Source organism: Melanostigma gelatinosum (genome assembly GCF_949748355.1).
Source record: "Melanostigma gelatinosum genome assembly, chromosome: 17".
Taxonomy (NCBI): domain Eukaryota; kingdom Metazoa; phylum Chordata; class Actinopteri; order Perciformes; family Zoarcidae; genus Melanostigma; species Melanostigma gelatinosum.
In genome coordinates this window covers 14484662-14497886 of record NC_136650.1, presented here as the reverse complement: position 1 = coordinate 14497886, position 13225 = coordinate 14484662, and the positions used below count along the sequence as shown (strand labels likewise).

Genomic DNA, 13225 nt, shown 5'->3' with positions numbered 1-13225 from the left:
CCGCCTCCACTTTCGTTATTACACTTAAATGAACTCACGGGGGGGACTCGTGGACCAGCACTGGCCAGCAAGTGGCATAATCAGGCATCAAAATAGATTCCTAACTCTTCGTCAGGCGAGTATTTCTCGCTTCCTTTGTCATTTTATTCTTTTTCTTCTTTTCTACGTATGGTCCCCTCTTAATCTCTAACCCTTTACAGTCTGTGTTTTTAAGCCAAGTTGTTTCCAGGTTAACTTTCTCTCATCGGTTTTTGCACCCTCAGTGTCCTTTGCCCCATTCTTCTTCAGGTTCCTTTGTGTTATAGTGGTCTAGGTACATACCTACAATTATTCTAGCACTCTGTCCTCTTTTCCATTCACTTTCTCCCTCTCTCCCCCTCTCCCCTCCCCCTTCTCTCTCCCTCTCTCTCTCTTCTTTTGAAAGCGCTGGCTTCAGCAGTCTGCCTGAAACGAGCTACGAATGCCTACACATACACTGGCTGCTGCTGCTGCTGCGGCCCCCCCGTCCACACTAATCACAGGGTCTCTGTGTGTGTGGGTGTGTTTGCATCTGACGTGTGTGTGTGTGTGTGTGTGTGTTCCTGGCTGCAGCACAGCAGTGAGGATATGTAGCTTCCTGTGCGCTGCTAGGCAGCCCAAGCTCATTCTGCCGCATGCCGCCTACCGCCACCATTACGCAGAGGAATTCCCTGTTGTCTCCGCTGCCGCTGCACACAGAGCGTGTTGGCTAGAGAGGAGAGAGGAGACCTGCAGCAAAGCAACGCTGACAGATAGAGGACACAGCTGGATCTCACATTGGATTTTACATGAAGATGTGCAGCGTTGTTTTGACGAGGAAATTGCTCTTGTTTATGGGATTTATTTCTGACCTTTGTCCCCCTGAATTGCGCATGTATGTGAGAGGGAACACTGTGTATTCATGTGAGTATGCATGAGAGAGAGAGTGTGTGTGAGTGTTCCCGATGCGGTCAGAACGGGCAAGTCGTGTGTGTATCGTGGTGCTGGAGGAGGTGGAGGAGGATGAGCCCTCCTCTTCACCTCCACCTCTCCGGCCCAAATCATCCCCAGACCACCGATCCCATCATGCCTCTCGAAGGGCTGCCGCTCAGGAGGACAAGGTGAGATGCGGTTGCTTCTGTTCGCTTCTTTCGTCGAATGAATGACAAATGACAGAATTGAGGTTTTAAACAGACCGATGAAGTTTAACGCCGTGCTGAAGTACGTAGTTCCACACGTCCCATTGCATGAAAACACAATGACTGCCAACATTTGTCATCCTGTGCTAATTATAGCACCAACAATCACCGATATAGCCTGCCATGTGAGATGACTGCTGGTTTGCATAGATTATCAGTAAGGCCTTTGTCGTCCAAGTCTACAATTGAAACATGGTAGTAAGTCTGTTCGTCGTATGAAAGCTGCTCTTTGAAGCTTACACCGAGAAGGCGGAAAGCCAGAGGGTTTGCTCTCTTCATGTTTGTCAACCTTCTCCGACACAGTTGAAGAGGTCATCGGCGTCGTAGGCATGAGACAGACGGCGACATGCCTGACGGACTCACTTATTTTTAGTTGGGACGAAATGAGAGAGCGATGGTGAAAACCGAGACGCTCCCACATCATGATACTCGTGAAGTACGAAATGGTGCAACTTGGCTGTGTGTGTGACAAAATGTTCAGTGAGACTCATTACACTTCCACAGACTTTAAGGAGGGAATTCAAGCCTCTCACGATTTCCAAGGAGGGAATGTCATTATGATGTCATTTAGAGCGGCTTTTTAATTCCAAGCCTCTCCAGACCTCCTTTGAATCAATAATGTTCTTATGTTTGTTTAGTTTGTGTGTGCATGGTAAACGTTGCAGCTCAAAGAAAAGCACTGCTTACAGTACATTGTGCAGTGTCTTATTTCCTCGTTACAATCTTAATTACTTATCCAAATGTATTGAAAACAAGGAAACTGCTGTGATGATCACATATTAAAAGTAAAGAGAGTGTAGTGTCATTATAAATAGAAATACATCTTGATTTATAATCGTGATCAATTCTATATTTAAACCCAGTAATCTGATTTACTTAACCTTTCATTTGAATGGACGTATGCTCTTCTCTTGAAGGTTGTCATGCCTGCTGAGCAACACTGTTTACAAAATCCAACTCAGTATGAGGCACCACACACACACACACACACACACACACACACACACACACACACACACACACACACACACACACACACAGATGTACATAAGTGAAATAGTCTTAAAGAGCTGTTCCGAGATCTGTCTTTCATTTTTAGCTTCGTCCTTCTGGGAAAACGTGCATCTCTTCATAAGCGCATGCATATCTTGTGTAACTTGTTAAAATGGTCCTGCTTGTACAGCTGATCTCGCATCATGTGGCGAGAGGGCATAGCTGTAACTCCTCACAGATACAACAATGTATTGTTTGCTTTACTGTCATAAAGAAACGAGCGATATACAGCCGTGTGTAACCTGTGGCTCTCTGCCAGCTCAGGATCCTAGTGTCTCATAACTCACACTGATAACACCGTTGTCAGCATAGAGAACGACTGCCTTGCAAATGGAGCTTGTAGTGGTGTACATCAGCATCTCCTCGTCTTCTCCTTGTAGCCGTCTCTGTTAAGAGCCATCTTCAACGTCGACCCGGATGAAGTTCGCTCGCTCGTATTCAAGAAAGAGGATGTCAACATTCAGGTATAGGTCACACTCTTGTATTCTCCCAATATAACACTGTAGCGTCACACACACACACACACACACACACAATGACAGATCAAAAACAAAAACAAGGAGAGTTGATCGATTGACTGACTCAGAGTGCCTTCTGGCAGCTTCCCCGTGCTACATAGCTGTCAATCAGGGCCGGACACATGACCTGTTCATAACACTACCCTCTCTTATCATTTGAGGACGTAATCTTTTATATCTTCTTCCTTTTTCTCCGTTTCATCCTTTTTCCACAGTTCTGACTATATTTCCTCAGTTTACACCTCATTCTTTTTTTACAGTCTTTGTTTTTCTCTCTGTCCGTCTTTAACGGGTCTATAGTGCTGGGGTCATCACACTGAGTGTTTGAGAGTCAGCAACACTGGCCGAAAACTATTGCAGTCACATGACATTTGTTTAAAGCCCAGGTTTATTGCTCGCTCCTGCACAGAGAGAGAGAGAGAGAGAGAGAGACTGCAGCAGGGTGTGCAGCAAGTGATGGCGCGAAGTGCAGAGTTGAAGTGAACACATGACGGACATTGTTCCCCTTGTGGCTGGAGTCTCATGTTTCTTGTGGTCTGAAACAGTGTGAGGTGTATTGATTTTGTTTGGGGCCTTCAAAACAATGAACAATTATGCCTTCACCCCATCATGATGCGTGAGCGTGTGTCCCACGGCTTCTGTTTGTGTGAAAAAGAGAAATGATGCACATGCTTAAATTTGTGTTTTTCTGTATGTTGGGATCTCCTGTCAGGACAATGAGAAGAGGACGCCTTTGCATGCTGCAGCCTACCTGGGAGACGCTGAGATCATTGAGCTGCTCGTCCTCTCAGGTAAACACTGCGGCCCAGCCCAACCTCTCGTATCAGTTATTGTGGAAAGCTTACTTATCAGTGGCTGTTGGCGTCCATCTGGTCCTGTTTTTCCATCTGTGCATCCATATTAGCTCTCCTAAATGTGTCGAGTGTTTAATCATTTCTGTGCATAATTGAACATTCATTCATTTTTCATTCTCACACTGCAAAGTTGACAAGTCATTTATTCTCGAGTCAAATCGTGTAATCCCGCTTTTTGCTCCTAATACCTGTCAGTACTTTAGATTACATTTGTTTTCATTGAACAGTAAACTGTTTCCAGGCATATGAAAGTCATGTATTTGCCTTATTTTAAGATTTCAACCAGGTCAAGAATTGGAAACACATTTCTTTTTTCTTTTTTTTGTTTTGTTGTTTTTGTTTGAAGAAAGACAAGATTTTTCAGTCAGAATATAAAAAAAATGCTTTCCTTAACTATTCAAAGCTACTGTCTTTTCCTCATTTATTTGTTCCTGTTCCCTCAATAGTTACAAGCGTAGTATGGAAGTGTGTGTGTGTGTGTGTGTGTGTGTGTGTGTGTATATTTGTGATCACTGTTTCGCAATGACGTGCAACAGGTGCAGCTTCAGGGCTATTTTAACCCCAAGCGGTGCCAAAGAGCATCACGGGAGTTCTATATCTTCCAGGCCCCGTTGCCTCACAAGACCCCCTTCCCATAAGTGAAAGTGTGAAAAGCCTTTTAAGCTATTAGTTTCTCTTAAAGCTTTTTTTTTTTACTATATCTTGGGCATTTTCAATGTATCTTTCAATGATTCCACCATGCTGGACTTTGCTGTGTCTGCCATTGCGGCCATACCGCTGATATCCGCTCACTCTCTCCCTCACTCTCCTCCAGGGGCCAGAGTTAATGCCAAAGACAACAAGTGGTTGACTCCTCTTCACCGAGCTGTCGCCTCTTGTAGCGAGGTAACACACTACTACACAAACACTCGTGCTAATGTGTGCTGTGATGACTCCACTAATTACGCCGCGATAGCCGCGTCCCTCAGCAGCTATGGAATGCTGCCTTCTCGGTGCTATTGTCGGCACGAAAGCCCCCGAAGAATAGCAAAGACTTTCACAAGCGCCCACACATTGGCATGTACTTTGTTAGTGCACTGAGGCATTTAAAAAAAAAAAATGCCCTCTGTCTCCACACTCATGCTCACTGTCCACCCAGGACGCAGTGGCAGTGTTGCTGAAGCACAGTGCAGATGTTAACGCCCGGGACAAGAACTGGCAGACGCCGCTCCACGTGGCAGCGAGCAACAAGGCGGTGCGCTGCGCCGAGGCTCTGGTCCCGCTGCTCAGCAACGTCAATGTGTCTGACCGGGCGGGACGCACTGCCCTGCACCACGCTGCCTTCAGCGGACACGTAGAGGTGGGTCTCCTGTAGACACACACAGGGACACTCGCATGCCATGTCCGCATCTAGTTGATTGGCTTTTGTGTGGTAGATGGTGAAGTTGCTGCTGTCCAGAGGAGCCAACATCAATGCATTTGACAAGAAGGACAGGAGAGCCATTCACTGGGCAGCCTACATGGGTGAGACTCTTTTACTGCATGCTTTTGAATGCAAACATGCTTTTTATCGGACTAGATAAAGCCTCTCTCTCTCTCGCTCTCCCTCCCTCCCTTTTTTTAAATGTCATTGTCTGCCCTCCTCTGTTTCAGGTCACCTGGAGGTGGTGAAGTTATTCGTGGCCAGTGGAGCAGAGGTTGACTGTAAGGACAAAAAAGCGTACACTCCGCTCCATGCAGCCGCCTCCAGTGGCATGAGCAGCACAGTGCACTACCTGCTGGGCCTGGGGGTCCACGTCAGTACAGACACGCACACACATGAGCATGCACGTGCAGTATAGACTGTGCCATAACCCTTTGACCCCGGCTAAGTCTTTAACCGTGGATATACAAGCTATTTGAAATGGACAAGACAATAAAAGTGCTTCTCGCCTTGCATAGGTCAACGAGGTGAACGGCTATGGCAACACGCCGCTCCATTTGGCCTGTTACAATGGACAGGATGTGGTGGTCGGTGAGCTCATCGAGGCGGGGGCCAACGTCAACCAGGTGTGTGTGTGTGAGTGTGCGTGTCCTTGTGTGAGATGGTGTGATTGTGCGTGTTTAATGGTTTTCTTTGGCACCTTGCTTCAGGTGAATGAGAGGGGGTTTTCTCCTCTCCACTTCGCCTCCTCCTCACGCCAGGGGGCGCTGTGCCAGGAGCTGCTGTTGGCCCACGGAGCTCACATCAACATGCGGGTGTGTCCATATGAAGATACACTTTCACACAAACACTGAAACAGCCAAATGTAGCTGATGAATGGTATTTGGATTCATACGCCACCTGTCGGCCTATAGAGATAAGAAGCCCGTGTCCTCGTGTGTTTCCTGCCCATTATCTAGTAGGAAGTTGAAATGACAGTGTTAACACTTTGGTAGCAGTGATGGAAACTGATATTAGATCCCCACAGCCTCAAGATGCGAGGCCATATGGAAGATGATGGGGGTGGGGGTGGCTCCCTGAGGCTGCAAGCTGCTCAGGGAATCTATCTGTGTGTGTGTGTGTGTGTGTGTGTGGTCCATGAGGGCGTCTACGATAGCTTCCTTACACTACAGTATTTTATTAGACTCAGCTTCCCACACTGGCACTTAAATGTAAATCATGCACTGCAGCACTGATATCGGTCTAAACTCTACAGAACATCATATTCATCGTCTTTGTACCGCTCTGCTTGTCTCCACCGTCTCTCGCTCCATCTGTCCAGAGTAAGGACGGTAAAACCCCGCTCCACATGGCGGCTACCCACGGAAGGTTCTCCTGCTCTCAGGCGCTCATTCAAAATGGTGAGAGCCTCCCTCTGCAGTGTGTGCTGTCTGCTTCACACACAGCCTACATACGTAATACCACTTTTTTTGTTTGTTTGTTTTATGTGTGCGTAGGAGCCGAGATTGATTGTGAGGACAAGAGCAGAAACACTGCCCTTCACATCTCTGCCCGCTGTGGCCATGAGCTCATCATCACAGCACTCATCAAACACGAAGCCGACACCGCCAAGTTAGTAGCATTTGACATTTAAACCATCTGCCCATCTATCTTCTCGCTGAATATGTGCTTCAACGATAAGACGCACAAATTACAACGGGACGGTTTGATGATTGGGGATGTTTCATCTCACGATAAACCACACTTTCAATCTCTTTTTGTTTTCTTTCTGTCGTTATTAATGCACCCATGCTCTCACACCTCACCCTCCCGTGATGGCTTGCCTTCTTTGCCTCCATGTTTTGTTCAGGAGAGGCATTCACGGGATGTTCCCTCTACACCTGGCAGCTCTTAGCGGCTTCTCGGATTGCTGCAGGAAGCTGCTGTCCTCAGGTACATTCATGCTGATGCCGTTCTTGTCAGTGGAATTACCTAGTTGACATCTTAATTGATGCCAATACCATATTTCTGCAGGGTTTGACATGGACACCCCTGATGTCTTTGGAAGGACCTGTCTACATGCTGCTGCAGCTGGAGGGTGAGTCATCATTCCTGCTCAATGCACGACTGTTGTTTCATTCCTGAGCCCCTCTGATGCTTTTCTTTGTTCCTTATTTAACGGCATTCACCCTTTTGTTTTATTTTTGCCATCTCTCTTGTGCACTGAAATATGATCCGTGCACTTGATTACAATAGATTAGTGTGTCAGCAAAACACCACTGTTGAATCTTGTCTATCCAACCAGGAACCTGGAGTGTCTGAACCTGCTGTTGAACATTGGAGCGGACTTTAACAGGAAAGACAGCTTTGGAAGGTGAGCCACGCGTGTGGTTTGATTCTAGAACTGCTAGGAATAGAAATAAGGTCTGAAAACTGAGGAAGGCTTTTTGACCATCCTCAGGACTCCACTACACTATGCATCGGCCAACTGTAACTACCACTGTGTGTTTGCCTTGGTGGGCTCTGGGGCAAGCATCAATGAGCTGGACCAGAGAGGCTGCAGCCCCCTGCACTACGCCGCTGCAGCCGACACTGATGGAAAGTACGTTCTACTCTGTGTTTAATTGATAACGTTAAAAGGTTAAGTATCAAAGTGTAAAGAAATAATCCTCGGTGTCAGATGAAGGCTTTAAAAACCATCTCGTCTCTTTGGTCTTTGTCAGGTGTGTGGAGTACCTGTTGAGGAACGATGCCGATCCAGGAACGAGAGACAAACAGGGTTACAGTGCTGTGCACTATGCCTCAGCTTATGGACGCACACTCTGCCTGGAACTGGTGTGTACAGCGACCACAAAGAGTGACACATATGTTGCATGTCCTACAGACAGTCAGAACATCTGAACGCCTTCATGTGCTAAAAGGTTTATGAACTACAGCACACAAGCACACTTGTCATAGTATCATAAACAGTCTTTGTGTTTCTTTTAGATGGCAAGTGAGACACCTCTTGATGTGGTGAGTGAGCCCTTACCTTGATTGATTTTCTTTTTTGTACTTGGCTCCCTCTGTTGGACAAATGGGGAACAGAGTGGTTAGATCGTGTGGTGGGCAGGTGAAGCTACTGTGAAAACTCTTCTATCTAGTTATTGGTTGGATAACGATTGGCAGGTCAACCTTGTATGCATTTGGAAGGAAAACACTCGTAGCGCACACCTTTGCGAAAACACCCGGAAATCTCTCCTTCAACACATTTGCACCAAATGCAGCAGTGTGATCGCGGCCTGATTTCTGTGCATCTTGCTCTGTCTGCACACCTGGATGTAAAATGAGTTAACGTGGGAACCGTCTCTCTATTCCAGTTAATGGAGACATCAGGAGCAGACATCATGAGTGACTCAGAGAGCCAGGCCCCCGTCAGTCCACTCCACCTGGCGGTGAGTTCAAGATGTCTGCATTTGGTTGTTTGTCTCTCTCACGTCCAGGATTTCGCTGTCTCTGCCATGTCTGTTCCCATTAGACATAACAGGAGTGTCTATTGGTGTGTGTCTTCCATTGATTTAGGCTTACCATGGCCACTGTGGAGCTTTAGAGGTTCTCTTGTCATCCTTGCTGGAAGTGGATGTTTGCAACCTGGAGGGCCGAACCCCCCTCAGCCTGGCCTGCTCCAAGGGTCACCAGGAGTGTGTCTCCATGCTGCTGCACCACGGCTCCTCACCCATGACCCGTGACTATACACACAAAAAGACGGCCATACATGCTGCAGGTATACATACATGCAGTGACACACACACACAACCACAGAAACCTGTTTGGATGCCACACGCTCACATGATTGGATTATTTTCTCGCTTATAAAATGTAAACATGAGTCAAACAAAGTTGTGTGTGTGTGTGTGTGTGTGTGCGTGTGTGTGTGTGTGTGTGTGTGTGTGTGTGCTGTAGCTATGAATGGCCACCCAGAGTGCCTGCGCCTGCTCATGAGCACCAACGACCAACACATTAATGTGGATGTACAAGACACCAATGGACAGTGAGTGTGAGATTATTATGTATTTATTTTGTTTGAGAAGATTACTTTAACTCGTTTCATGAATGAATAAATAAAAGTACTTCGTTATGTCATGTTTCCACGCTGTGTCCAGGACTCCTCTGATGTTGGCGGTGCTGAACGGACACACAGAGTGTGTGTACTCTCTACTCAGTCAAGGAGCCAGTGTCGACAATCAGGACCGCTGGGGGAGGACGGCACTCCACCGAGGGGTGAGACATTCACTCACTAATATTATAATATTTTATTGTACTATATTTATCATTATTATTTTCTACTCTCTTGATTTTCACACAGGCGGTGACGGGCCAGGAGGAGAGTGTCGAGGCTCTGCTCCAGCGTGGGGCCAGCGTGTGCATCAGAGACATCCTGGGCCGCTCCCCTGTTCACCTGGCATCGGCGTGTGGCCGTGTGGGGGTCCTGGGGGCCCTCCTGCAGGCCACCACCAGCACCACCTCACACACGCACCTCACTGACAACCAGGGCTACACACCACTGCACTGGGCCTGCTACAACGGTACGGGGGGGGGACATAGCACGACCCTTGAGAAACTTTCTGTGTGAAACCACAGCAAAGTAGTATGTCTGTTCCTCCCTTTGTACCTCCATCCTCTCTTTGTTTTCCTAGGATATGACGCCTGCGTGGAGGTGTTGTTGGACCAAGAGGTGTTCAAGAAGATTAAGGGCAACTCCTTCAGTCCACTGCACTGTGCTGTGTAAGACAACGTGCGCCAACGAGTGTTTTGTTCATGTAGATAGACGTCGGTCTGAAGGTGTGTGACAGTGTGTGTTGTGTATTTCAGTATGAGCGATAATGAGGGCGTGGCTGAGATGCTAATCGACTCCCTGGGCACAGCTATCGTCAACACCACCGACTCCAAGGGCAGGTGAGAGACGATGTGATGATGATGAGGAGATGTCTGGAGGGAGCACAAGCTCTGCCGGTATTTTATCAACGGTGTTTGTGTCAACGCAGGACCCCCCTCCACGCTGCAGCCTTTTCCGACCACGTGGAGTGCGTTTCCCTTCTGCTGAGCCAGGGAGCTCAGGCAAACGTAGTTGACACACACATACGCAGCACACCGCTGATGATGGCGGCTCTAAACGGACAGACCAATACTGTGGGTCAGTACGCCCCATTGACACTTAGATACCCTGTTTGGCCTTTCATTTCTAAACCTTTGACATGTAACCATTGCCGCTTCGTGTGCTTCAGAGATGTTGGTGAGCAGTGCGAAAGCAGACTTCACACTACAGGACACAAACAGGAACACAGCATTACATCTGGCTTGCAGCAAGGTAACAACCATTTACAGAGACAGGAAATGCGTTTGTATTCACTGGCCATGGTGAATTATTGATGTCAATATCTCACCAAGGATCTTTGCCAAAGAAGAAGTATGTACCATGGGTACACATGTGAAATGTACAAAAGAGACAATAGATTCGGGACTAATTCTGCATTTGAACAAGTCAAAGTTAATTATTTCCGGATTGTGCAAGACATCTATGATTATACTTATTTTTTATTCCTTACTTGGTCGCTCTCTGTTCCTGTGAGGGTCATGAGACGAGTGCCTTGTTGATTCTGGAGAAGATCAGCGATAAGAACCTGGTCAACTGCACCAACACTGCTCTCCAGACGTACGTAGTGTTCCTCGGCGCAGGCCAACGTTTAGCCGTGCTGTTGGGTAATCCTCTATGTTCAGACTGGATGTCTTTTTAAAATCCCCCTCCGCCTTCTTTCAGGCCCCTGCATGTAGCAGCCAAGAAGGGACTGACGGTGGTGGTCCAGGAGCTGCTGAGGAAAGGAGCCAGTGTTTTAGCAGTGGACGAGAACGGTCAGTGTTTCTGCTTCCTCACACGCCTCACTATTCATACACACTTCAGCAGCGACATGTTGTTAGGCCTCCGTGCCGTGTCCGTCTGTCCCATTCTTGTTAATCTCAGTAATGGCATCCATGATATTTTTGATTGGATACCATATTATAACTTGTTCATGACTTTGTGGCATTTTTATGGCAGACTGTACTCTGACGTTTTAATGTATTTTTTTTAACATACCACACTAAGACTTTTTACGATACTATAATCTGACTTGTTCAACATACTATACTATGACTTTTTTCGACATGATTTTTTGACATACTATAACTTTAATGACTTTTTATTTTTTAAATACTATACTATGACTTTTTAACATACTATATTATGACATTTTTCTGACGTTTTTCTGACATACTATACTATGATTATCTTCAACATTTTTTATTTTTACATACTCTAACTATACCATCACTTTTTTTGAAATGCTGTGCTATGACTTTTTAACGTCTTTTTTCCGACATACTACATCAAGGCTTTCTGATAACCTTTCGACATAGTATACTATTACATTTTATTGATTTGTTTTTCAACATACTATGATTTGACTTTTTTTAACATGCTATACTATGACTTATTTTTGACATGCTATACTATGATTTTTAGATGACTTTTATTGACGTTTTTCTTACATACTATACTGACATTTTTCACCCCAAAAATAGTCTTTACTTTTGAACATACTATACTTTGCCTTTTTATTCGCATACTACATTCTTACTTTTTAATGATTTTTTTCCGACATTCAATATACTATACTATGACTTTAAAAAAAATACCATACTTTGACGTTTTAATTGTATACTATGCTATGACTTTTTCATGACGTCTCTTGTCTTTCTGTTGTCAGCTGTTAGTTGGTTGCTTTAGGATGAGTTGGGATGAATGAGTGCAGACCTGAAGCTTTAGTGTACTCCTATTATCTGTATGTTGCCATGTGTAGTATACTTTGCATTCTCAATGTTGCTATGTCTAGATCTCTTTCTGTGTACTGGCTTTGAAAAAAAAAACTTCTAGTTTTAACTCTCTCGCTCCTGTCTTATTCCTAGGTCACACTCCTGCTCTGGCCTGCGCTCCCAACCGTGATGTGGCCGACTGTCTGGCACTCATCCTCAACTCCATGATGCCCACCTCCCCTATGGTCACCATAGCAGCTTTGTCTGCACCCTCTCTAACTCAAACAGTCATCAACCACAACCCCACCAACAACCACGTCTCCAAAGGCGTGGCCTTCGACACCCCTCCCTCTCTGAGGCCTGACCACGTTTCCTACTGCAGACCGGATCGGCCGCTGACGTCCGTCATTGGGGATGATGAACTGAATGAATCAGACTCAGAAACATACTGAGGACATATACCTGCTATTGGACAGAGCCCCACAATACTGACAAGCTAGCCAGCCACTCAGGAGCCTTAATAGATCACTGACAAGGAACTGCAGATTATTTTTAGGTAAGCTTCAATTTAAAAATAAACTTTGTTCGAAAACGCATTTGTTTCCTTAAGGTGCATACCCACGGGGTGAAAAATAATGTACTAAAAGATAGAATATATTTACACTATGTTTATCTCAGACACCATCACTAACATGGCCAGTGTCTTTTTCGTTTTCAAGCAATGTTATTTTTTTAAATTAAGTACCTACTCTTTGCTGATACTTTGGAGTAGTTTTAAGCCTTTTCATGGTTTTTCCTTCAACTAACACTCGAAGAGCATCTACTGGAGAAACGCTCACAGGACTTTTTTTTGGCACGATTGTCTAAAGAAGAAACGGGGGACGATCCTATGGGACCAGGAGATTGATTACTGTTTTCCCTACTGTACTTGAGTTTTTAATTCGTGGCAGACACTGATGGCTGTCACTCGCACACATTGCTAATGTGTTTAACCACTTTTTAATTCCTTGGAGAGGAAGTCCTGATTTAATCCTATAAATGTATTCCAAGTGGAGACTGAACCCACGGCGACTGATGAGGACAGCAGGTGGCTGTCAGACCCATTTACCTTGTGATTGGTCCAGGAGTCATTTGATAGATGACCCCAATGAGCTACTTTAAGGAACTTTTAACTTGCAATGCTGTAACTACTCAATGACTGTGTACTGTACAGGAGACTGGGGAAAGTGGCTGACACTGTGTGTGTGTGTGCGTGTGTGTGTGGAGAGAGAAATTGATAAATATTGCCTTTTTTAGGAAAAAGCAACTTTCAGGCAGAGGATGAACGCCACTGGTGATGTTTGTAAAGATTAAGTAATGAACAAATAAAAGGATTTGTTTTTCATTCATTGCAGT

At 45.7% G+C, this 13225-nt stretch overlaps 1 protein-coding gene across 1 annotated transcript; it reads left to right on the top strand.

Annotated features, from left to right (window-relative positions):
* The first annotated feature begins 370 nt into the window (after positions 1–370).
* On the top strand, positions 371–13214 carry ankrd28a (ankyrin repeat domain 28a). Its single transcript, XM_079288449.1, is given in 30 exon segments — positions 371–1118; positions 2630–2713; positions 3480–3558; positions 4436–4506; positions 4760–4960; positions 5037–5124; positions 5254–5396; positions 5542–5649; positions 5734–5838; positions 6345–6423; positions 6520–6634; positions 6873–6996; positions 6998–7027; positions 7030–7100; positions 7308–7376; positions 7464–7604; positions 7726–7837; positions 7991–8017; positions 8362–8436; positions 8564–8765; positions 8945–9032; positions 9145–9262; positions 9348–9567; positions 9679–9766; positions 9854–9937; positions 10027–10175; positions 10267–10349; positions 10612–10694; positions 10800–10891; positions 11984–13214. Coding segments are annotated over 30 exon segments (3384 nt in total). The 5' UTR covers positions 371–962; the 3' UTR covers positions 12283–13214.
* The last annotated feature ends 11 nt before the right edge of the window (positions 13215–13225 follow it).